At 42.8% G+C, this 26187-nt stretch overlaps 2 protein-coding genes and 1 non-coding gene across 5 annotated transcripts in view; all 3 read left to right on the top strand.

Annotated features, from left to right (window-relative positions):
- Positions 1-1063: 1063 nt before the first annotated feature.
- Positions 1064-1923, top strand: LOC118402558 (dual specificity protein phosphatase 12-like). The gene is made up of 3 exons (XM_052477360.1): positions 1064-1188; positions 1283-1396; positions 1728-1923. The coding sequence occupies exons 1-3, from the start codon at positions 1064-1066 to the stop codon at positions 1921-1923; spliced, it is 435 nt and encodes a 144-aa protein (XP_052333320.1).
- A 1768-nt stretch (positions 1924-3691) lies between these two features.
- The window catches only part of LOC118402241 (cyclic AMP-dependent transcription factor ATF-6 alpha-like), a 44379-nt gene continuing 21883 nt past the window's right edge, over positions 3692-26187 (top strand). Inside the window, exons 1-12 of one of the 3 annotated variants that reach the window (XM_035800284.2) lie at positions 3692-3973; positions 4537-4634; positions 4720-4786; positions 5174-5253; positions 5355-5439; positions 5728-5931; positions 7322-7518; positions 15838-16023; positions 16599-16690; positions 18260-18439; positions 22360-22485; positions 22981-23104. In XM_035800284.2, the coding sequence (XP_035656177.1) occupies positions 3772-3973; positions 4537-4634; positions 4720-4786; positions 5174-5253; positions 5355-5439; positions 5728-5931; positions 7322-7518; positions 15838-16023; positions 16599-16690; positions 18260-18439; positions 22360-22485; positions 22981-23104 (1641 nt within the window). In that variant the 5' untranslated portion in view covers positions 3692-3771. Of the gene's footprint in view, positions 3978-4536; positions 4635-4719; positions 4787-5173; positions 5254-5354; positions 5440-5727; positions 5932-7321; positions 7519-15837; positions 16024-16598; positions 16691-18259; positions 18440-22359; positions 22486-22980; positions 23105-26187 lie in introns of all 3 variants that reach the window. The other 2 variants (XM_035800285.2, XM_035800283.2) reach the window with 2 other exon arrangements.
- On the top strand, positions 6113-6187 carry trnaa-ugc (transfer RNA alanine (anticodon UGC)). The gene has a single exon. It is a non-coding gene; the product is annotated as a tRNA-Ala (tRNA).

The following is a 26187-nucleotide window of genomic DNA, read 5'->3' as shown; positions in this document are numbered from 1 at the left end:
ATCTAAAGGGAATAGGCAAGAGAATGGTCGTGGACAGGCAAAAGGTCATAACCAGATCAGAGTCCAGGAGGTACAGAGTGGCAGGCAGGCTCGAGGTCAGGGCAGGCAGAATAGTCAGGCAGGTTCGAGGTCAGGGCAGGCAGAATAGTCAGGCAGGCGGGTACAAAGTCCAGAACAGGCAAGGGTCAAAACCGGGTGGACTAGAAAAAGGAGAAAAGGCAAAGCAGGAAAACACACTGGTAGGCTTGGACATTCAAGACGAACTGGCACAGAGAGACAGGAAACACATGGATATATACACTGGGAAAGACAAGTGACACCTAGAGGGGGTGGAGACAATAACGAGGACAGGTGAATCAGATCAGGGCGTGACAGTACCCATGATGACCTAATAAGGGTGCAGAATCCAGAACTGAGACAAGAACCCCGATCGGAGACCATGTCTACCGGGAGTCTATGGATCTGGAAGACATGCTGTACCATAAGCTGGGTCGTCTCCTTGGCAGAAGGTAGTTTCGGGAGAGGGATGAAATGGGATGGGCAGCCTTGGAGAACCTGTTGATTACCGTCAGAATGACAGTGTTACCATCAGACGGAGGGAGCCCAGTGACAAAGTCCAGAGATGAGACCAGGGATGACGAGGAACCAGTAGTGGCTGCAGGATTTCATAGTTTTGATGTCTTCAACTATTATTCTACAATGTAGACAATTGTAAAAATAAAGAAAACCTTTGAATGAGTAAGTGTGTCCAAACTTTTGACTGGTACTGTAAACGTTATAGTTTGATTATCAGGAACATAGCTATCTAGTACAGAATTTTTGTAAAAAAATACCAGTTAGCTAGCTAACGACTTCCATATTCTCTATATCAGTCATGCATCTCGCAGTCTTTTCAGTGCCACTGGTCTTCTACCCCAGAGAAATCCTTGATGACAAGCCAATGTTCGGCTAGAGGATGAAGTCTACATCGGCGCGGCATCCGACCTAAACGATGCCCAGGATCTGACTAATGCTGGCATTACCTACATACTTACAGTGGACTCAGAGCAGCCCACTTCACCCGATGGGTCATTTAGGATGTGTCCATGCCCTGGACGAGTCCTCCACAGACCTACTCAGCCACCTGGATGACTGCATCCTCTTCATATGCGATGCTTGCAAGGCATCAAAAGCTGTCCTTGTGCATTGGTGCGCAAGCCCTATCAAATCTGGAGTCGCCTAATGCACATCATGATGATAGCCTCACATGCATTTGACATGTAATTGAGTTTTTTTGTTTTAGCCATGTAGGGCAAAGTCAGAGTGCGGCGGTGGTGACTGCTTACTTGGTGAAATGTCACAAAATGAATTTTGGGGATGCATACGCCACACTCCAGCAACTTAAACCTGATGTAAAGTAAACAGTAGGGTCTGTTATGTCCGTGAAGATTTGGGACTGTTTATTATTATCAGTTTATGTCCATTTTTGTCACATTGTTCAGTGTGAAATAAGAATGAATTTAATTTTTGTGCACTTATTATGCATGAACATTTGGTATTATTATTTCGTATTCATGTATCTTAACACAATATAAAGCAGTCTTACTGACTAACTACATTTAGCAGATGAGTTAATTAAACAGAATTCAAACTGAATGACAGGTTTGTGGGGATGAAAACCTACAAATGGGACTCCTTGATGACTACCATTGAGAACCACTAACTCAGCGTTTACTTGTTATATGAAGTGTCTTCAAAGTCTCCCTTGTTTTCTTTCAGCTCTTGTGCCCAAAGTGCACCTCAAAGTTGGGCTCATTGTACTGGTGTGGGGAACAGTGTTCCTGTAGTCGATGGGTGACTCCTGCCTTCCTGATGCATAAAAACAGAGTGGATGAAATTAAACACATTAGTATAGCCACCAGATCCGGCACCAGGATAAAGTGACTAAGGGGCCAGTTGAAATCAGTGAGGGGAACAATTTTAGGGGGCACTTGCATTGAAATTATATTGAATTCTGCTTATATCAAGCTTTTACCACAATAAACATGAAGTTCAAATGCCGAGAGTCCGAGACCATTGATTGAATGATTTTGAAGTGAGAGGTCGGTGCGAAATCAGTAGCCAGTCTTTGCCTCGCTATATCAGCACAATGGACAGCACCCTACAAACTAAAGTAAGGCTGTTTTGGGACTGAATATAGGCTTCAGACCTGTTGACACAGAACTTTTGACATGGGAAACAAAATACTACATCTGCAGTAACCGAGTAATCCAGACACTCTCTCTCTATGAACCAGTTGCTATTAAATGGGGGGAAAAAAGGACAGAAAACCTGCGGTTAAGGTATGAGTCCTCCTCTGTTCCAAGATCGTCAGGAACAGTCGGAGTTGGAGGAGGCTGTGGAGTCATTATCCTGGCCGTGCTTGTTGAATGGTGCTACCTACCCTTCAGCAAGCATCGCCAGGATAATAGCCCCTCACGCGGAGCTAGCTGGAGCTCGACAGCATCATCAATTTCTGATAGCCATTGTGGCAGATTAGCTGGTTTGAGCTAGCTAAATAGGCTAAGGCTAATAACACTAATGCTTGGCTAGGAAGCTAACTGAACTCGGTAGTGGTGGGGCATGAGGCAGAGTTGAGTGAAGCAGCTTCAACGGTAAACTTGACCCCGCATTTATACATCCAAATAAAATATTAAAGGCAGAGGTGTATCACATTATTTACTTATCCTACCACAAATGAGAAGCGTTTTCCCCCTGCTTTTTATGGAAAACCAAAGCAGTCATACCTAACCACTCCATGGGCTTTCCATAGCCCCCCTACGCACACCGGGGCACGCTCTGTCCATTGTGCTGACACAGCGCGGTGTAGATACTGATTTTGCGTTAACCTGTCACGCAATCATTTACATGTTTTTGCTATTTTTATATAGTGACATAAAACTAATGGCATACGTTTCAACTGATGGGGTTAAGTCCCCTTTGCCCCCTCGTGGAGCCGGATCCGATGGCCACACTCAAATCAAGGACATTTAAAATGACAACGATGATTTATATCAATAATAATAAAGTACTACACAGCTGTCAGAATAGCTTTCCCCATTTCCCCCTGTGTACCATTAAATGTTTCATAGGTGTCTGTCTACGTTGCAGGACACCTACAGTTTTTTTCTACTACGGACATATCCATTGAGTAAGGTCTAAAAAGTTTTATCAAACCAGATTACAATAATTGTAAATATGCCTGTTGAGCTCCATGGTGTATCTGGAATAGATGTCTTATTTCAGAATTTCTGTCTAAACATACATCTACCAGAAGGATACCCTTCTACTTCCAAATACTTATATCCATTTATTTTATTTCTATAATCCACATGATGAAGTTACCGTCTATGTTAAAATTGTGGATGTCGGGTGTGCTGCTAGTTCAAATAGTTGTTGTGTTTTGTCAAGAACAGCCTCTGAGAACACTTGGTTGGTACAGCCTCTGAGAACACTTGGTTTGTAGCCAAATGTCCCTCTTCGTGGTCCGTACTAATAGCAGGACGTGTTGGTTTACACAGAGGATTACACAGCGGTTACAGTGGAGAACATTGAGATAGATAGAGGACTCATCATGGCTATAACCATTTTAAAATGGAGATTGCCATTGAGGGCTTTCACCATTTTAAAGTAGCCAACTGGGTGGGGATTTCTATGGGTTGGGAGCAAATAGCCAATAAAGAAGAAAATGAACTACTTTAAAATTCAGATAGCCCATGTTGTCACATATGCTAAACTGGCAGTGATACAAAGATGAGTGCTATATCTATCTCTATGGTGGAAAGTCGACGCCAAACAAGGAAATGTGACCACGTATTCTTTGTTGTGACGATTTTGAGAATTCGTAACATTAGCGAAATGGCAGAGTTACGTTTGGATTTAGACAGTAATTTACAGTATGGCCCTTTTGGCAGCGATTTAGCGGATATTTGCATTGGCCAGGATGGTGAATGGGGTAGGTGCGATGCTTATATAATCTTTTGTTATTACATAATAGCTGTGTTGTAAACGCTAGCTACATGCGACCAATGATGTGTATAAACCCTATACATCATCGCGTGCAACTTCATTGACTGTCAGGAAATGAGATGCCACCTAACAGTATAATTAAACCGTGTACGTATTCCACTGCTTGACTTGGAATAAAATAGGTGCCGGTATTGTTTACATTTAGGTGCAGGAGCTCCACAATACTTTTGAGATAATATTCTATAAGAGGAACGGGCTCAAACAGTAGAACATTTGAAGGGCCAGTATTCGGCCTCGGTGAGCTCATGCCAAATTCAATCCCTGCTGTGTTCAATATATAACATGCGTTTTGGTGCTCATACTCAGCAGTACAAACCCAACGTTTTGACTGAGATGGCCATAAGCAACTCCCCCCCCCATCTTGCTGCATCTTTGAATGTATTGAAGCTACTTTGGAAAGTTTGAATAATCTTTTGCAACCTTGAAACATATATAATTAGCGACGTTGTAATATTTCACGGATCTCTTCCTCCTGCAACGTTGTTACAGACATCAACTTGTTTGAAGAACTTGAGAACCTAAGTGATGCAGAGGAACTCCTTCAAGAATTCGAGTTCACACCACGTGATGAAACAGCACTGAAAGAGGTAGTGCAACACATTTCAACCTCTATGTAATGCTGTGTGTTATTATCCTACTGTGTGACAGTTAACAAGACTGCACCTTTCTCAGGTGAATGACATTAATCTGTTACAATGGAGATCCTTCACCAGTGGAGATACTGACGCTTGCTGCACAGGTAAAAAAAAATCACCAGCATTGCGTCACTTTCAGTTAACCTATAACAGCCATGACTCAAGATTGGGTTGTTGGCCCCATACCAAGGCAAAGTAAGTGAAGACGACTGTCAGAAACCCTCCCAGAACCCTGTGACTTCCTGGTAATAGATTAGAAATCACATACAGTACACACACACACACACAGTCCCTCTGGTCACCCCCATGTCAGTAGACATTAGGTGGATGTCTTTGGCGTGGGAAAGTTGCACCTGTGAGCCCCCACCCCCCGTACTGTGTTGGGAAGAATGACTATTCATTCACATGGGACGTTAAAAAGGAAGAGACACTGTAATGTGATGCCTCTGCTGACAGATAGTTGGATTGAATTCCTATTGTTACGTTGGCAGGTGTTGGAGTTCCTGGGTCCTCCCTATCACCTGGATCAGCACTCAGTGATACCTCCTCACTGTCACCACTGTCTCTGAAAGTAAGTCTACGCTTCACATAACATTCTTGTGTTAAGTAGAAGGCTAACCACTCACGAGTCTCACTCACTTCTCTCTTGTGCACGCACATCGCTACGAGCAGGAGGATGCCGTGTCTGTGCAGCCTTTGCCGACAATGCTCACTCCTGGAAAGAAAATGCACAAGTGGGTCAGCCAATCTCCCAGAGGTAGGACGTCTCTTTAGGTCAGCTAAAACACTCATGATAAATCATTGAAATGTAACAATATGGTGGATATATGGTCTCGTGTATGTCAAAATGTGGGACGCTTTTTTTTTTTTTTTTTTATCTTCAGAAAATCATTGAACCTGTCTGGTTATACACATATTATAGTTTATCCCACTCGCTACCGTAAATCGCTCATAATAAGAGCGTCTGCAAAATGACGTAAATGTGAATGTATTTATCACGCTCTTTTTTTATTGATCTCTTATTCTATCATTCTCTTCCTGCCAGCCAAGCCTACCAAGCGACCTGCCCACCCACCCCAGAGGGTGTCAATCCAGCCCAAACCGCCCCCCTCTGTCCCTCTAACACAGCCTGTGGCCCCTTTTCTCAAAACCAGGACCATTGTCATCCAGCCCGTTAGCCTACAGACTGTGGTCTCAGTGGTCAAGGCACCACCGCCTGTGACCGTCCATGCTACTGCCCCCTCTACTGGTGAGAGAATGTTAATTCTGTTTTAGTCTTGTGTTGTCTTCACACAATCAAATGTCTTTACCGGGGATTTGAATAATGTGCACAGTTTGTTGTCATTAATGTCCATCTATATTGGTGTGTCTTATTCACTGAAGTAATTCAGGTTATTTGGCTTGCTCAAAGTCCAATAGTCCTTTGATTTGCTCCCGTGTAGCTCAGTTGGTAGAGCATGGCGTTTGCAATGCCAGGGTTGTGGGTTCAATTCCCACGGGGGACCAGTGGAAGATGTATGCACTCACTGCAGTAAGTCACTCTGTATAAGAGCTTCTGCTAAATGACTCAAATAAAAAAATCTAGTGACCCATTTCCCTATCTGAAGTGATCTAAGTGCATGTTGTCTGTATACCCGATTGTGGCATTTGAAAGAAAAGTAAAAGCCGACTCATCATCCAAAATGAAAGTGGAACAGTTCTATGCATTTGTATTCTCTATGACTGCACATGTGGCTCTTGACCACAGGGTGTCCTCAGTCTGTTGTCTCTTGTTCAAAGAAGACTACTGTCTCCTCCTCAATTACAGCAACACTGTGTCTGGCTTATGACCGGCCAGTGTATACCCTGCAGGAACCTCAAGGACAGAGTTTGAAAACCACTGTGTGGAAATATTCATGTTTAAAAACATATATTTCATGAACGTCAGCGCAAAGCACACTCACATCAACTGTAACTGCCGTAACCCTAAATTATATGCCAATGATCAAACGGACACATCCATCGTATAGGCCTTGATGTCATCAGTACAACTACTCACCTCCTCCAATGGTCCCTATTCACAGTAGTCATCCATGCTCTCTCTGAGACAGTAATGTCATGGCCCATTAGTAGCCCGACTAAAAGACTTTAACCTAAGTAGGAACTTAGGGCTACTTGTGTTATTACAGAGTAACTAGCATGACTCTGGACATGGAGTGGGATGGATCCTGGGTGTTGATGAGTTCTTTTTTTTTGGGGGGGGGGGGTTCAATAAACCATACAGGTGACCAGACATCCTTAGTGATCGTGGGTGAGGGTGAGAAAAAAACTACAGTCTGGTTAGGAAGAAGCTAAAATAGAATACTATCTGAATCCAGGCCTGATCGTATGAGATGAGCTTTGTAATGAGCGATTGTACATGTTCCGCAGCTGAAAAATGCTGTTTACTATGACAGTAATCCATCAATTATTACAGTGATGTACTCTTAAGTGGAAAAGGCCCAGTGGGACATGGGATGGTCTCAGATCTGCATGCGCTTTAACTCGTCTTACTCTGTCATGCCATAGCCTAAAGCTAATCCAGGTCTGAGACAGGGCTAAAACAGACAGACAGAAGGGTTGAACTATTTCTTAACTCTGCATCTGGTCTTTGTCATCAGTGGTTCACACAATGCATCTCAAGCCGAAACAGGTGATTGGACCCCAGATCACTTCCCCAGCCCCTGCCTTCCTCGCTGTCACCAACCAGGTGGTCACCATGCCAACTGTCCCCCATGTTACCATGGGGACCACTGCCCTCACTGGCCATGCCCATCCCATGACGGTGACCTATCACAGCACAGCAGTGAATACTGAGGTACGTTTGACATTGAAATGGATCTGACCTCCGTGTGTCTGCTTTCTATCAAATTTAATTACTTCAGTCAAATTAATTGCAATGAAATTAAGTATCCAAATTGGAAGCCACGGGCTGGATGGACATCCTGTTGCAATTTGCCAAAGGAAACTGTTTGATTCCAGACCTTCTTTGAGTCTCACTATGTGGTAGAACTGTTAGCCATCTCCAAAGCTTACGTGGCTATGTGATGACCAGAATGTAGTGCCAGGAATTTTCTTTGAAATCAAGCATTTTGCTGTGTCATGGCTTGTCTCCTTGCTAGAAGACAAGGATGGATTTTGTGTGTTTGTGTGTGTGTGGAGGGGTGGGGGGGGGTTGCTTACATTGACGGACCAACCGTCAGGTCAGGGAGAACACGACATAGTCTTCCTCCTCCTCCCATTCTGGGGGCTCATGTAAGGCTGGTAATCAATTGTGTTTGACCTTTAACCCCCTGGGAACCTGAGCAGGGCACAATGTCTGAATGGATCTTTTGAAAAGACTAACTGTCTGTGGCTGTGCCCAGAGCGTAAAGGACAAGGAGGCCCACAGGAAGATGGGTGATGTATCTCCCTGTTTCAAACCAAAGAGGAGATAAAACAATCGTTGCCATCACCGGTAAAACATGACCGTTGTTTCTGGCTTCGCCTTGTACCTAATATCATCCCTTAGCCCTGATATATTCAAAATGTAGCTCAACCTATCACAGCCTCTCATTCTCTGAAGTTGTCCAAGAGTTTAGCTAGGGTCATGATGTGGTCTGAAAATAGCACCATCATAGTGAGGCAGTAGGAAATTATTATTATTATTATTATTTAAAAAAAAAAAATTACGTCTCTGAGCTACTATATAAATATTTCATTATCATAATTTCCAGTCATGGTCGACAAGTTGTAAATAATCTGACTGAGCCAACAACTCGATAGCAATTACTAGGGCAACTAATGGGTGAAATATTTTTGCTAAGCTTTACCACTGTAAAACCCACATTTTGTAGCTTAACACAGATATAATAATTAGACATTTTATTGGAGAAACTTCTGCATCCTAAACAATAAGATATTTTTTACATTATTTTATATTTAGCTTATCCACTTTCTTCACTTTTAGAAAAGTAAAATAATATAATTTTCACTACCACAGTGCTACACATGGTCCTAAACTGTTATACGTTATTATTTCTTCAAGACAAGGCTAAATAAACCAGTCACCCCAGCTGTCCTTATGTCAACTTGTTGGAATGGGTGAGTAGCCTAATGTGAGGGTCTTTCCTATGTCACATGAACGACCAGGCACCAACACTCCATCCCCAGTACTACTAACATTTACTCAGCGATGACGCAACACTGTGCCAACACGCCAAATCTAAATATATCTTCACTTGAGGGAACTTTTTAAGAACAAGCTGAAATATCCCAGTTGTTATGAGACAGGTATACGTTTCAGATATATGTTCTACGTTACAAGAAAACATAGTTTTAGATGTTTCCAATCTCTCCTCACCACATCATGTTATTGACCTATTTTAGGCTGCAAAATGTTGATGATATAACTTACTAACCACATAAGGACAGACCCCATCACTCTACTCATGTTACATCCGTGAGACAACATGTTACATCCGTGAGACAACATGTTACATCCGTGAGACAACATGTTCTATCCGTGAGACAACATGTTCTATCCGTGAGACAACGTGTTCTATCCGTGAGACAACGTGTTCTATCCGTGAGACAACGTGTTCTATCCGTGAGACAACATGTTACATCCGTGAGACAACGTGTTCTATCTGTGAGACAACATGTTACATCCGTGAGACAACATGTTACATCCGTGAGACAACAGGTTACATCCGTGAGACAACATTTTACATCCGTGAGACATGTTACATCCGTGAGACAACATGTTACATCTGTGAGAGAACATTTTACATCCGTGAGACATGTTCTATCCGTGAGACAACATGTTACATCCGTGAGACAACATGTTCTATCCGTGAGACAACATGTTCTATCCGTGAGACAACATGTTCTATCCGTGAGACAGCATGTTCTATCCGTGAGACATGTTCTATCCGTGAGACAACATGTTCTATCCGTGAGACAACATGTTACATCTGTGAGAGAACATTTTACATCCGTGAGACATGTTCTATCCGTGAGACAACATGTTACATCCGTGAGACAACATGTTCTATCCGTGAGACAACATGTTCTATCCGTGAGACAACATGTTCTATCCGTGAGACAACATGTTATATCCGTGAGACAACATGTTCTATCCGTGAGACAACATGTTCTATCCGTGAGACAACATGTTCTATCTGTGAGACAACATGTTCTATCCGTGAGACAACATGTTCTATCCGTGAGACAACATGTTCTATCCATGAGACAACACGTTCTATCTGTGAAACAACATGTTCTATCCATGAGACAACATGTTCTATCCGTGAGACAACATGTTACATCCGTGAGACATGTTACATCCGTGAGACAACATGTTACATCCGTGAGACAACATGTTCTATCCGTGAGACAACATGTTACATCCGTGAGACAACATGTTCTATCCGTGAGACAACATGTTCTATCCGTGAGACAACATGTTCTATCCGTGAGACAACATGTTACATCCGTGAGACAACATGTTTCATCTGTGAGACAACATGTTCTATCCGTGAGACAACATGTTCTATCCGTGAGACAACATGTTCTATCCGTGAGACAACATGTTCTATCTGTGAGACAACATGTTCTATCCGTGAGACAACACGTTCTATCTGTGAAACAACATGTTCTATCCGTGAGACAACATGTTACATCCGTGAGACATGTTACATCCGTGAGACAACATGTTACATCCGTGAGACAACATGTTCTATCCGTGAGACAACATGTTCTATCCGTGAGACAACATGTTACATCCGTGAGACAACATGTTCTATCCGTGAGACAACATGTTCTATCCGTGAGACAGCATGTTGCATCCGTGAGACAAACTCCTCCAGGTAAGTGTTACCAGTAAATCCAGGTGCTCCATTTCTGTCTGACCACTCTCAGGCCCTGTGGGTTTTAAAGTGACCTTGCCCTCCTAACTACCACCCTCCTCCACCTGTCTGGGACCACCAAGCCCCCCAGGCAGTAGACACCCATATCTCTTGATGACTCCCACCTCCCTACCGATGTCTGGATGGACAGACCCAGACCCAGGCTTGTTGAGTGAGCACATATGTTGACTGGAGTAAGATATTTATTTATTTACCTTTATTTAACCAGGCAAGTCAGTTAAGAACATATTCTTATTTTCAATGACGGCCTGGGAACAGTGGGTTAACTGCCTGTTCAGGGGCAGAACCTTGTCAGCTCGGGGGTTTGAACTCGCAACCTTCCGGTTACTAGTCCAACGCTCTAACCACTAGGCTACGCTGCCGCCCCAACTGGAGTAAGAAATGACTTAGGCTAGACGTGTCACCACTGTGTGCATTTAATTTGAGTGAATAAATCATGGAATAAACCAGAACACAATGCTGGAAGCTAATCTCCAAAAAGGTACGCACAAGAAAGAGGATTTAGACACCCACCATCTCGGATTGTTCTGAAATCATTTCTATAGTTATTTTGTTGAAATATAATTTGATCTCAAAAATGAGGCAAATTGATTTCACCCAAATTGGCATTTAAATGTATAGGTTTCAGATAATAGTCAATGAATGTAGTACCCAAATACAATTTGGACCAAACTTCTTCCTACTAATAAGTAAGACATGAGAAATCAAAAGCCACCCATGGACCCCCACACCACATGCCAATCTCAACCCCAACAACCAGTATTCAGTATTAGTTATCTAAGTTTGACACGTAGTATGAAGCTGTGGTTTAGAATATTGCTTCTCCATACTATGTAATGTATTCCCTGTGAATCTGGTAATGTTTTTTGGATCTGTGGCATCCAGTGGGTAAAACCTGGAACTTGTACACTACTTTATGGTAAATGATACGAGCAACTTCAATTACAAATTTCTCTGAATAGGGGGGAAAACAGATTCACAGGGAATACATTACATAGTAATGTACTCCAAGCTTCAGCTTCAGCTTCATATTATCAAACATAGAGAACTGATACTGTATACTGGTTGTTGGGGTTGGATTGGCATGGGGTTGTGGGAGTTCCGTGGGTTGCTTTTGAATTTAGGGGGGTTCCTCATGTCTTAATCATTGTTGGGAAGACGTTTGGTCCAAATCGGATGTTGGGTACTATATTTATTGAGTATCTGAACCCTATATCTTAAAATGGCCCATTTTATGGGTGCAATAAATTAATAAAATAACATTTTAACAAAATAACGTTTCAGGATGCCAATCCTATCTTTTTCTAACAACAGAAACAATTTCGGAACAATCAGAGATGGTGGGTGTCATGGCTTGCTGAAATTACATGGAGCGACTCAATACAGTAATCTATGTAGGACCCTGTAGTTTTGCCACTGCCAATTTAGCCTTTCACTGACATAATCCATGTTCCTTGTTGTTTTAATGCACTGTAGTAGCATCACTGGCTTGGCAGCACTGTTTTTGACAAATTACATTTCATATCAATTTATGGCTGTGCTTCTACAAAGCAGGGGGAGGCTATGCAGAGACGCTGCTAGATAATCATAGTGTAATTTAGGAGGCCAACTTCCTGCCAAAATGTCTTCTTGATGCTCCTGGGAACTGGAATCGACGGCCAAGGAATAGGATGAATGGTTTTCAAAAAGCAGTTAAAAAAGAAAAAATCTTGATTCAGAAAAACGAACAGACTAGTACAGTAGGGATGATAGATAGATAGATAGATAATTTGTATGGCTCATGGTGGAGAAGGCTCGAAAAGCCTTTGCTGGAACGTAATTCACTATCTTTGAAGACATCCTGTTCATGTACTGTACTGTAAGTCTGTGTACAGTACAGTAGCGTATGGCTTAAATCCAATCAAACCCACATTGTAGTATTTGCTGTACGCATTAGCTCTTTTCCCATGATAAAATAAAATCACTGGATGGCTTTGGGTACTGTTAAAACCAATTTCTTTACTAGTACAAAGTAGACATCCCTCACAGGTAGATGCCAATTCTAAGATTAACACGTGCTTGTGCATGCATCCACACTCATGTCTGGGAGTAGTTTGTTAACAAAGGCACTGCATAAAAAGGGCTAGGGCAATTTAACAAAAACTGCTGATTTCCCCATTCCCCCCCACTGTCCAGAGTTTTAAATCAACAACAAACATCCCATCCTCCAATCAACAACCACGCTGTAATCTACATCTCTTGAGAGCACCAACTCATTGTTTCACATAATTCTAATTTTCAGCCTCGTATTCAGATTATGTTCCCAACTCCCAGTTTACCCCACAGTCACTGAAGTGCTAGATTGCTGACAATCTACCATTGTGGAGGAGGGGGAGTTTGTACTGTTGGCAATGTAGTAGTTACTAAAGGCAGGGTATCATTTTCCCCTTGCAGGACACGTACCCCACCCCCCAACCCCACTATTGGGTAACCAGACATGCACTTTTCAATTTTCCCAAGAGGTCACCGATGGCAAGGTTCCCCCCCTCAACAGAGACCAAATAAAATGTGTGGTCTGAATTTGCATAGCCCTGAAATCTGTGCTGTTGGAAATGCTATGACGCATGGCCTCAGAAATGGGCTGCAGCAGACAAAGCCGGTTGAATGCTATAGCAGGGTTCTCCTGTGGTCTGTGGCTCAGTGGTAGAAAGACTCTGAGAGGGCATTGGAGGACAACAGAATGTATGCCAGTTACTAGACTCTTGAGTGTCTGGCTCTGAGTTTATGTAAACAATGGCTGTCTGCCTTCTAAAAATAAAATGGAACTGGTAGGACTAACCTGTGCACTTTATCCTGTTTTATTGAATCATATTTTTTCCCCCCTAAAACATTGCAAGAGCATTCCTCTATGGGTCATTATTTAACACTGAGAATGTCCTGTCCCCTTCTATCTCTCCCTGGATGGCCGTTCTTAAATAATCCCACCATTAATTATGTCGGCGTCCTAACAATGTCCGTCCAGCTCCCAGCCCACTCAGACATGGAAAAAGGCTGTGTGTGTGTGTGTCTGTACATGTGCGAGCGTGCGTGAAGTTAGGACGTATGAGGTCCGTTCTGGGGAAACATGCTGGAGTCAATATCAGCTTGTAATTGATGATTCCGGGTCACTTTTTCCACCTTTTGCAGCAGCTGCACCTGTTTTTAATTTTTTTTTTAGTGAGTATGTGACTGAGTGTGATGTGCTGTGTTAGACTAACAAATAGCCTGCCCTGTCTGAACAGTCAAAGATGGCGTCCAAAAGGGTTTACTGCCGGATATGGCTTATGACTGGTGTAACTGGTGTCACCACATTTGGTTTTGTAAACACACAGCCAATGCCATCTGCATGCCAAGGCCAATGTACTCGTGTCATATCATCTTTGAATTCTGCTGTGTTGCGGACATCCTTTTTGAATTGTTCATGTTTGTTCGGAATAGGTGGAGTTAATAAGCATGGTGTTCGTGAGTTGGTGTGGGTTTGATTCTCACGTGGACCACATACTGTATGTACAGTGAAAGTCGGAAGTTTACATACACTTAGGTTGGAATCTCATTTTTTTCAACCACTCCGCAAATTTCTTGTTAACAAACTATAATTTTGGCAAGTCGTTTTGGACATCTACTTTGTGCATGACACAAGTAATTTTTCCAACATTGGTTACATACAGATTATTTCACTTATAATTCACTGTATCACAATTCCAGTGGTTCAGAAGTTTACATACACTAATTTGACTGTGCCTTTAAACAGCTTGGAAAATTCCAGAAAATTATGTCATGGCTTTAGAAGCTTCTGATTTACTAATTGACATCATTTGAGTCAATTGGAGGTGTACCTTTGGAGGTATTTCAAGGCCTACCTTCAAACTCAGAGCCTCTTTGCTTGACATCATGTGAAAATCAAAAGAAATCAGCCAATGCCTCAGAAAAATAATTGTAGTCCTCCACAAGTCTGGCTCATCCTTGGGAGCAATTTCCAAATGCCTGAAGGTACCACGTTCATCTGTACAAACAATGGTACGCAAGTATAAACACCATGGGACTACACAGCCGTCATACCGCTCAGGGAGGAGACGCGTTCTGTCTCCTGGAGATGAACGTACTTTGGTGTGAAAAGTGCAAATCAATCACAGAACAACAGCAAAGGTCCTTGTGAAGATGCTGCAGGAAACAGGTAAAAAAAAAGTATCTATATCCACAGTAAAATGAGTTCTATATCGACATAACCTGAAAGGCCGCTCAGCAAGGAAGAAGCCACTGCTCCAAAACTGCCATAAAAAAGCCAGACTACGGTTTACAACTGCACATGGACAAAGATCGTACTTTTTGGAGAAATGTCCTCTGGTCTGATGAAACAAAAATAGAACTGTTTGGCCATAATGACTATCGTTATGTTTGGAGGGAGAAGGGAGAGGCTTGCAAGCCAAAAAACACCATCCCAACCGTGAAGCACGGGGGTGGCAGCATCATGTTGTGGGGGTGCTTGGCTGCAGGAGGGACTGGTGCAATTCACAAAATAGATGGCATCATGAGGTAGGAAAATTGTGAATATATTGAAGCAACATCTCAAGACTTCAGTCAGGAATTTAAAGCTTGGTCGCAAATGGGTCTTCCAAATGGACAATGGCCCCAAGCATACTTCCAAAGTTGTGGCAAAATGGCTTAAGGACAACAAAGTCAATGTATTGGAGTGGCCATCACAAAGCCCTGACCTCAATCCCATAGAAAATTGGTGGGCAGAACTGAAAAAGTGTGTGCGAACAAGGAGGCCTACAAACCTGACTCAGTTACACCAGCTCTGTCAGGAGGAATGGGCCAAAATTCACCGAACTTATTGTGGGAAGCTTATGGGAGGCTACCCGAAACATTTGACCCAAGTGAAACAATTTAAAGGCAATGCTACCAAATACTAATTGAGTGTATGTAAACTTCTGACCCACTGGGAATGCGATGAAAGAAATAAAAGCTGAAATAAATAGTTCTCTCTCTAAATGTACATTCTTAAAATAATGTGGTGATCCTAACTGACATAAGACAGGGACTTTTTACTTGGATTAAATGTCAGGAATTGTGAAAAACTGAGTTTAAACGTATTTGGCTAAGGTGTATGTACACTTCCGACCTCAACTGTATGCTGAATATGTGCGGTAACTTTGAACTGTAACCATGTCACATTCATTATATCAGTCCCTCCTTCTCCAACTGTCCAGGCGTGTGTGGTGCGGCGGCAGCAGAGGATGGTGAAGAACCGTGACTCGGCCACGCTCTCCAGGCTGAGGAGGAAAGAGGCCCAGCAGGCTCTGGAGGCCCGTCTCAGGGTGGCACTGTGTGAGAACCAGAGGCTGCTCCGGGAGAACGGATCCCTTAGGACCCAGCTGGATGGACTTCTCACGGAGGTGAGGGACGGCCCGGGTTTGAACACCTTCAAATTGCACCGTTCCTTCTTAGCTTGAGAAAGATCGAAAACGTAAGATAAGTGGAAACAATGGGGTGGAAACCATGACTTGTCCTTTTCACTCACTTACATAGCAGTGATTGTCTTAAAGAAGGGTTGCGTTTTTGAATCTATTTGAACGGTGCCACAGGCTCAGACAGGCACGAAGAGCAGGGATGTGTTTAATTCCAGGAAGTTGCTTCGTCCCTTGTGCTCTTGATCAATCCCTTGATCAATTTTTGGATCTGATAGGACAAGATCAGATTTCAGAGGAATTCATAGGTGAAGCATTAAGCAATATGGCAGTAATCCCACCGTGGCCTATGGTAAGCGAGATGGGATTTTCGCCACATTGTTAACACCTATCCAATCCTCTTGGACCTCCGCAAGTGCACAGGGGCAAGGCCCTAAGGGTTGATTCATTTTATTGAAGTAATCACTGATCTAACATGATTCGATAGGTGAACGCTTGTGCCAATGCATAGCTTGCGTAGATCCAGCTAGGTGAAATCAATCGATTGGTCTCTTACTCCATAGAACACTGTTCTGAAGGTGACGGCTCCAAAGAGACGGGCTGTGTGCCTTATGGTCGTCCTGGTCTTCTTCGTGCTCAACACGGGTCCCATAAGGTGAGCGTGTGTGTGTGTGTGTGTGTGTGTGTGTGTGTGTGTGTGTGTGTGTGTGTGTGTGTGTGTGTGTGTGTGTGTGTGTGTGTGTGTGTGTGTGTGTGTGTGTGTGTGTGTGTGTGTGTGTGTGTGTCACTGGTGTGTCATGACAACCCTCCACAAGCCCTCATGCAGTGTGTCACTGTAGTATGTGTCACAACCAATGTGTTTGAGTCTCTCTCCTCCAGTTTCCAGACTTAACATCAACCACATTTACATATGATCATCTATGCAAATGAATGATCTATCAATGGGTGGATTTTTATGTCAGCCAGTCAGTCAGTCAGCTCTTTGCTATGTCCAGAGTTGGATAATTCACCAACATGCCTTATAAATTAGGCGTTTCCCCCCAATGTCTCGGAAAAAAGGCCACATCCCCCCTCAAAAAATTCCCTCACGAAGGAAGGCTTCGGAAAGTTGGATGTGAGTCGGGAGAGGAGAGGGGCTCTGAGTTTTCCATACGCTCAAGCTTCCCAGAACTAGGAATGTGGGAGCGTTGCTTCCCTTCCACGCCGGCCGGCTCGGAGAAACAGCCTGGAGATGCTATTTCATTTTTAGACTCTAAATGTATTCTACCACTCCGTTCTGAATGGACATGTCCCTTTTAAATCCTCTCACAAGTATTTGTTCAGTAAACCCCAGTCAGGAGCTGAGCGAACTTTCGCTAATGTTTCCTGCTCATGGTGAGACTAGTTTTAATAAAAACAACACCAGTGTTTCCAGTCATAGCTCAAGTCAATATGAAATGGGTTTTTTTCAATGAATAAGTTCCTGCTGCTGAGTTGAGTCTTTTTTTCACTCCCACGTTTGGTTTTCATTTGCAGGAATTTGAGGGGTGTACTTTTTTTTTTGTGTAACTGTTTTCATTTGACACTGCTGCACAACTTGTCTATATAAGGAGCCCGACGACGTGTGTCTTTGTGTTGAACACTGCTCTTAGATCTGTAGTGTCTGGTATTGTTTTGGCTCGAGTAGGAGACCACACGGTTTATCCTCTTTTCTCTCACTCTCTCGCTGTGGGTGCGCGCGCGCATGGCCGTGTGTCTTTTTGTGTGTGTGTGTGTGTGTGTTTGTTTGTGTGGTTTAGCCAAGAGTGCCTTCCCTCTCCTACGCCACGTTAAGCTTTGTGCGGTTTTCGGTCTGTAGACTGGCCACTATAACTAATGCTTTGCTTCCTGATCTGTTATTCAGATCACTCTTCCTCTTGTCTTCATCGCCCATCTTGGTTGTTTCATGCTTGTGTAGGCATTTTGACCATTTTGATAAAAACGAGCCTTTATGGTTTCATAACAAATTAAACACTAAGTTAACATCAAAATGTCAAATGGGAAACAATTTTTGATCTGTGTGTGTGTGTGTCTGTGTCTGTGTGTGACTGATTCACTGCAGAACATTTCTGTCCTCAAAGGGAAATGCTCTAATACTCTACTAATGTTCAGATCAACGTGTGTGTGTGTGTTAGTCTATGTTGTTCTTGCTGTGTTTGGCCTGGCTTGTGTAACTGAAGGCCCTGCCCTGTCCCTCTGGATTCAGTGTGTGGGAGTCAGAGGCCAGCAACTCCAGCCTGTCCACTGGGAAGCCACAAAGCAGCCGACATCTGCTCAGCTTCTCCCCCGACCAACAACAGAGGCGAGGGGAGGAGACACCAGACCCCCAGTCCCCACTGGAGCCTCTGGATGCCCAGTACCCACAATCCCACCAATCCCAGGACAGGTAATTAACACAACATGAACATGAGGGTTTCCTGACTCAATATACTTATAATACTGTTTATACATACAGTGGTGCAAAAAAGTATTTAGTCGGCCACCAATTGTGCAATTTCTCCCACTTTAAAAGATGAGAGAGGCCTTTAATTCTCATCATAGGTACACTTCAACTATGACAGACAAAATGAGAAAAATCCAGAAAATCATATTAGGATATTGACCAAATACTTATTTTCCACCATAATTTGCAAATAATTTCATTAAAAATCCTACAATGTGATTTTCTGGATTTTTTCCCTCATTTTGTCTGTCATAGTTGAAGTGTACCTGTGATGAAAATTACAGGCCTCTCTCATCTTTTTAAGTGGGAGAACTTGCACAATTGGTGTCTGACTAAATACTTTTTTGCCCCACTGTATGTTCTCTCTTACATGCACACACACACACACACACAAATATACAGTGTGTGCACATACACACACACTACCCTTGTAACTGAACACATAGTTACCCTATTTTTTGTTCCCAGGAGTTTCTTTTAATTTTACGTCAGTCTTTTTAGTTGTTTCCTTTGAATTGCTTCTAAATGCAGTCTGCTGCCATGGCAAACTGATTCATTATCGGTTTGTATTGGACTTATGTCACTGTCATTTCCTGCCCGCAATGATTTAGAAACCTCATCGTTAACCATTTGTTCCACACAGTCTTACACCAGGTGGTTCCTTCTCATATAAGGATAAGTAGCACCAAAGAAGCCTTAGCACAGCACTCTAGCCCTGTAGGAAACGTGATGCCCTGTTATGTATCAACGAGAACCAATGGTTCCTGCTAAGTCTCTCACTGACTTGTGATTGTACCTCAGTGTTCTGGCAGAGCCTGTCTCGAGACACTCGTTTACCAGAAGCTGAAGAATGACTTAAGTAAGTAGATGGGATGCTCTTACTGTAGGGGAATGTAAATTACTGTAATCATATGTCTGGGGTACACCCTAGGCTCGTTAATTCATTGGACACGGACCCAGTCTTCTCTTGCCTCAGTATGTTCCACATGAGAAGTACTTTTCTGTTTTTATGGACTAATGGAAAATCAACTAGAGGTGTGAGGTTACATAAGTGTTTTCGGTGTTCAGGTACTCTTTACAATTGTCAATTATCTCACTATTCACATAATCTTGGTTCCCAGAATAACCAAATCTTGCATGCATGCTGACAGGAACTCTACTATTTTACACACCATCGGCCAGATCACGCACAGGCTTAGATTGATTGGCTTTAAAGCTGGAATTGTTAATTGGTGAAACTTCCACGTCCATTTGGGACATTACAACAACAAAGTAGTAAAGGCAAACAGCAAACTCTGTAAAAAAAAAAAAAATCAAAGACTTGTTCCTCGGACATCATTGCACGTGCGATAGAACAGCAGAATATGTACTGCAATTTTTGCAAGCACGCTGCTTGACACGTCACTCTGTTTTATCAACAGAACCAAAACAACAAAGGCACGCCCATTTGTGGCGCTGTTTATCCTAATGCAGATTTCATCTTTAAAGCAAGAGCGAAATTGTGGTGTAGATCTTGGGGGAGATGAACAGTAGACGTGTTGTCTGCCCCCCACACACATTTTCAGCAAATCTACACAGTTTGACATGACTTATTATGCCTCTCTTGTGGGGTTTTTTGAAAGCAGTATGTGGACGGATAATTGAAACGATAAGTCCTCACCATCATTAATGGCGGTATTTCAAGGCAAATATTAAGAAGACACAAACGATAAAGACTGACTACTATTGTAAGGATGCACGTTAATATGTACATAGGATATAATCTACTAAATTGATCATACATTAACTATCACGTTTTGTAGTTTTCATAGTTTACAGGTGGAAGGCATACACTTGGGGGGGCTGAGCTAAAATATACCTTCCAGTATATTTAAAATCCTGATATTCAGTCTAACAAACAGCTGTCATTTAAGATATATCTCATTGAATATTAAATAAATCTGGTCACTGACACTGGGACACCTCAGGGTTCAGTGTGGTCTAAGTTGAACTGAGGACTGGCTGATTGCCTGTTGAAAAGACTGGGAGAAAGAGAGAGTCAGGGGAGAGTCTCCATTGAAACTGTAAATTAGTCCAGGAGTAATATTTCCCTTACTGTTACTGAAGCTTGAGGGTTGACGTAATTGGTTCCAGGCTGGGCTCTAAAGTTGGCTTACATACATACACACCTGACTGCAAGGCCAGTGCTGGCTTGGATGAGGTTGAGTGACACACTGAAATCAGGCAATTCTAGGATATATTTTTTTCTAGTTAGCAAAACCAGAGAGGTAAGTAAAGGCAGATTGAGGGACATTGTGTAGTGAAAAGGGTCTGCGTACAAAACAATTGGCAAGTCCTGGTTTTGTGAATATTCCAGCCATGAATAGTCTTTGTACCATGTGGCATTAAGAGCCCTCTTCCTGTTACCTTGTCCCTGCTATGTTCTGGGGAACACCTACCTCCAGGGGGCCCCACAACCCAAAAAGAAACAAACAACATTTTTTTGGTTTGTTGGAAAACTGCTAACTTCCTGCTTTTAAAACATTTTGCACTGTTCTATATCTCGGGGGGAGGGGGGGGCATGTTGTCGACACCCCCCATCCCCGTGGCAATTTCACCTATGCTTTAAAGCCACATCTTTGTCTTGGAAAAATGCTCACGACCCAGGAATAAGATGAGTTAAAAAATAATAATGCTGAATTGAAGAGAAGTAGGTAGACTCAAGTGTTTTACCAGGCTTCTGGAGTAGAATCGGAGGCATCCAAGAGCACTTAATTCTGTCCCAAAAAAAACAGAACTGTAGAGGAATTGATCGGTTGTTTCTGTTTGACTAAACATCTATTTCCAGCACTGCTTTATAACACACAGGACTCACGAATGTTTACCTTATTTAGACACATCATTCTCTGGTGACAAATCTGTGGGTTGAATTAGAGTGTTACAAGCAGAGCACAATAAAATAGTATTACTAGGGGTGTCTTTTTAGTGGCCAGTTTAATTTTACAGTCACCACTGGTCTGTCCCCGTGTGTCCAGCTACCTGCTACAAAGTACTACATCACCTACTGCAAATAGCCTGCTTTGAGCAGATGATAGTACAGTGCTAGGCTAACTCAAACTGTGTGGTAATGGGCCGTTCGATATGAATAGTCGTAGAACATATAGCCTCGTTATCATAGGAGGCAACATAGCATGAGCAGATCTGGGACTGGGCTATAGAATGTATACACAATACGGCATTTTTTGGGGCTAATGGACCGTTTTGATGCCCGCATTCTCTACCCTATTGTGTCCTGATCTGGAGCCCAGGGCTCATTCATCTGGTCAACGGGTTTGGAAGTGGAAGTCCACACAGATGTCGGGAACAGACCATTTATCAAACCGTTTCCCAGGAGACCTCCAGTTCAACGTGTGTGTGTGCTTGCGTGAAGACGAGGCCACTGGCTCTGCAGGTTATTGTTGCAGGTCACTGCGTAGAACTCAACGTAACCCCCTTCTTTAACTTATGACCTAATTCATCAACTAAGGGGAAATGTTTGGCTTTCAAGTCACCTAAGGTATTGTTTGTTCCAGATGTGAATCAGCTGCTCGTTTAAAATTGATGAACACTTGGGACGTCCGGAGTAAGTGACTGATTATTCCGGGTTCATATTCCAGTCCTTAGGCCACAAGGAAAACCTACAGCATACACCAGCATATCAGCAGCTGGATCACAATGAGATCCCAGAGGGAAGGTGAATGTGTTGTTGATGAGGTGTTGATTCATCTCTCTCTCCCCTTACCTATCTACCTCTCTCGCCTTAACCTACCTACCTCCCTCTCTCTCCCCCTCAACTCCCTCTCTTCTCTCCCCTCCTCCCTCTCTCTCCCCTCTCTGTGCTATAGGTGGGAGGATTATACCCCAGAGGAGATGGCACTAGCTGTGGTCAAGAAGGAGTCTCTCCTGTTTGGGTCACCCTCCTCGCCCCCCTGCCAACCCCACTCTCCTGTCTCCAGGTCCAAGTCTCTCCGGTCAGTACTAACCAAGTCCATCTGATTAGTAGCCTACTACCAGCCGAGAATTTGGTTCTACTTAGCCTCAGTTTACCAGCCTTCTTGTCTCGACCACCAGTATGGAAGCAAGATTAGAACATCTGGCTAGGTACCTCGATTTCAGAATACAATTCCATATTGAACTCACTGTATTACCTACCTGAATTGAGTATAAATGAGTCCACTCGGTACTCTCTGTAGCGCTAGCCTTTGTCTTTCCCACTGCTAACTAGACTGTAATGTGTGAGCCATGTTGGCAGCTCATGAAACCAAACTGTTCACCAGTCATTTTGACACCGTCACAGTGGAATGAAAAGGTGGCTGGAACTGGGAAACTCACTCAGTCTTCAAGCCGTCATCATTTGAGAGGGATGAGGCACATATGAAAGCCAGTAGCTGCCTTCAACAGTTCTTACATGGAACCCATACTTTATTAACTTCAATCTGAATATTCCTTCTTCCCCTATAATCCAGTCTGACTCAGAACTTGCGAGGCTGGGTTCATCGACACGAAGAGGAGAGAACCAAGTCCACACGCTCTACCACTGATCAGTCCAGACATACAACAACAGATCAGCACACAACCAAAACTGTCCTGGTAGGTTAGACGACTCTTCTGTGACCTGCTTGTCTACAAATCCGCGAAAAAGCTGTACTAACTAGGTTGTTGGTTTTCCCTGGTCAGGTCCCATGGCCCAAATAATGAGACGTTTTAAAGTGTGATCAAACGTCCGTAATGGTCATTGCATGTTTTTCGGACAGGTTATTAAGCAGTACCTCAGAGGATATTTAAACTGTCAGTACGTAGGCCGACGTCTACTCCAATAGAGGTTTCGGGTTTCAGGCCCGTGTCAAGACGGCTCTCCATGATGACCCATTTAATAGAGCTGCCACAGGAACATAAACAGTTTAGTGACAATATGTGTATTGTTCTTGTAATGAGGTCACAGCTGCCTGACATCTGACTCAATTTGGCTAATAGCTAAATATTTATGTTTTTGTTGTTATAGGTAATAACGAAATTGAACTTACTGGACTGGACTGCGCAAAAATGCAAATGCTTTCCGTTTGAGTTATATTAGGTTTTATTTTAATCGTTTTTCGTTTTTTCTTATGTTGGATGCTGATATTAGTTGATGGCATTTGACTTGGTTTTGGTATAAGACTTGTTGCTATAACCCCCCCCTTCCCATTTCCCACTTGAATGACAATTCTTCATGTTTTAACAGTTAAATGTCCAAAACACGTCTGCATACCAACCATATGATCCATATCAGTTTCATGGGGATATGCATTTCGATATTCTACAGTTATGCAGTGTTGTTTCAAGTAGCCTACTGTGTTTTGAAACGATGTAGTGAGCGAACTGTAGAGCAGATGGTGTTAACAAACTGTAGCATAGCATTAGCCTACCCATGCTTCGTTTCAATCAAAGCACGTATTTTGTTCGGTTGAGTTTTGGCCACATGAGATACAAATGCGACTATTCAAACAATCATCCTAAAATCTCATAAGAAACGAGGTGGCACTTTGTCTTACAGTAACGTTACACTACGCTATTGTATTCGGGTTCTGTTCTGTAGAATACTGTCGCAATGTGATCTTGCAGACATTGACTCGGCTTTGATCTAATTTTATTCAAAACGACCACCGTTTGCTAGAGTAGCCAGTTCTCTCTGAGCAGAGACCACTGCCAGGAAGTAGAGAATCCAGCACATGTGCAGAAGTTAATTTGGTTCCGCAGACCTCTGCGTGTTTTGTTATGTGTCATAAATGACAGCCTAAATAGAGAGGTTTGAAGACTGCTATAGACCGTATTTTGTTTTGTTTTAGACTGACTTCCATTTGAACCCAGTGAGTCAAGTACGCTGCTTCAGAATGTGAGGAGGAGCTAAATCATTACATTCGTTTTACAGGCTCCTTTTGCTGCTTTACAGCATTATACAGACTGAGCTGCCAGAGAGGACCACAATCTATAAAGGAGCTAGATAGCTCCACAAACCTAGTCCTAAAAGTTGGTCCACTTAGAAGCTAAATAAGGTGAATTTGAGTGCTTGGCTGTTTGAACCATTTACACGAGTGGGAATCGGCCTATATGGATTAGGGTTAGATTGAAATGTTTCTTACAGAATAAATACGAAAAGCATGTGCATAACCATGGTAGCAATTGAAAGGAGGCAGTTTGGAGATTTTATTAGACCAAAACACGACAGTTCACCTGGCACAAGATTGAATACAAACATTAAACTCTTGATTTTTAATCTGCATTTTACATTTACTGTACTTTTCGCGCGCATTTGTTCGATAACGACATCTGAAAATACATTCCGTAACATGAGAATATTCCTGGAAGAATGTGTTGTAAGGTGCAGCATAAGCTTGTTCTCTTGCCAACACGACTGGCTGAATGATAAAATATGATATTACGGTGTTAGGCTTTCACACAATTCAGGGAAACGGATCATTGTTATGGTGCCCATAGAAAGGAGTCACGAGTGCATTCAGGTGCGTGTGCTGCTGCAAATGTTCTTCAAAGTAGACAGAAATAGGTTCGTTCGGGTTCAAATCACCAAGGGTATGACACCAAGTCAACTTGGAACTGTACATCAAATATAGTGATCATCAACGTTGACACTGTAAATGTCAGCACATTTTGACTAACGGGTGCTTGGCTTGCATGCATGACATCCGAGCACTATTTATTATAATCCTCAACGTCTCGTCTTTCAAAAAGACATAGAGTTCTCTTAATTTACAGCATTTCCCTCGTTTCCGACAACAACAAATGCGCGGGAGGGATGGGAGCAACTTCTTGTCGCGCGATGTGCTCAAGTTCAAAACGCCTGTCAGTCAAAACCCATCGCTGAGCCTGAGCTCTGACGTCATGTGTAGCGTGTTACTGTACAGCCGCAGATTTCCCATTGGACCGTTTACGGGTACAAGTGTAAAGGGTTAACATTGGTTGAGAGAGTTCAAATAAAGCTTTTAACCCTGTCTTCATGACGTGTGAGCTACACAAAACTGTCCTTTGTTACTGTATGTACCACTTACTGTAGAGAAAAATATACTAGTTTAGACACCCAAAGAAATGGTGCCACTAAAATTAGTGGATATGGGACACAAATGATATCCAGGTCAAACCCAAACTCAAGACGGCTGATTCAGATGTAGCTTGCTTTAGACTTACAATAGTCTATCCACTCAGAAATCGACAGCTTGGAATTTTGATTTTTGAGAAGATTACACATTTATCTAGCTTCCTGTGTAAGATATATTTAAGGGGGTTGCCTAATTGGAAGGAGGGGTTTTGCGCTGTTTATGACACCCTCTGGGTTTTCCAGGAAGTTTAGTGAATTCTCTGTGATGATCGTCGTGGTAGGTAGGAGTGAGAGGATGTAAAGCTATGAATGTTTTATAACGTTAAGAGTTGTACAGCGTTTCGTGCTCAAGGCTAAGACCTCTCAGAAACAGATGGAAACTGGGAGCAGACCGTTCCAAACTATTTACAGGCACTTCTACCACCATCTCTCCCACGCACGTAACCCCCAGGGCTAGACCCTGGACATTTCTTCTTACTGGCTGTGAAGAAATGAAGTGCACTACTTTTGACTCGAGCCCTGTTGCATTGGTTATATATAGTTAATAGGCTATAGGACATACACGGTGTGAGTGATCAACTCT

This window comes from Oncorhynchus keta, chromosome 23, assembly GCF_023373465.1.
Source record: "Oncorhynchus keta strain PuntledgeMale-10-30-2019 chromosome 23, Oket_V2, whole genome shotgun sequence".
NCBI classification, from domain to species: Eukaryota; Metazoa; Chordata; class Actinopteri; order Salmoniformes; family Salmonidae; genus Oncorhynchus; species Oncorhynchus keta.
Note: the sequence above shows the minus strand (reverse complement) of the source record. Positions and strands in the feature narration are given on the sequence as shown.

Bases quoted from the DNA above. Each gene is read 5' to 3' on its own strand.
- LOC118402558 (XM_052477360.1), top strand. From the start codon at position 1,064: ATGGGTCATTTAGGATGTGTCCATGCCCTGGACGAGTCCTCCACAGAC. The intron at 1,189-1,282 runs GTGCGCAAGCCC...TTTTTGTTTTAG, and splicing joins AAAGCTGTCCTTGTGCATTG to CCATGTAGGGCAAAGTCAGA. The intron at 1,397-1,727 runs GTAAACAGTAGG...TGTTATATGAAG, and splicing joins CAACTTAAACCTGATGTAAA to TGTCTTCAAAGTCTCCCTTG.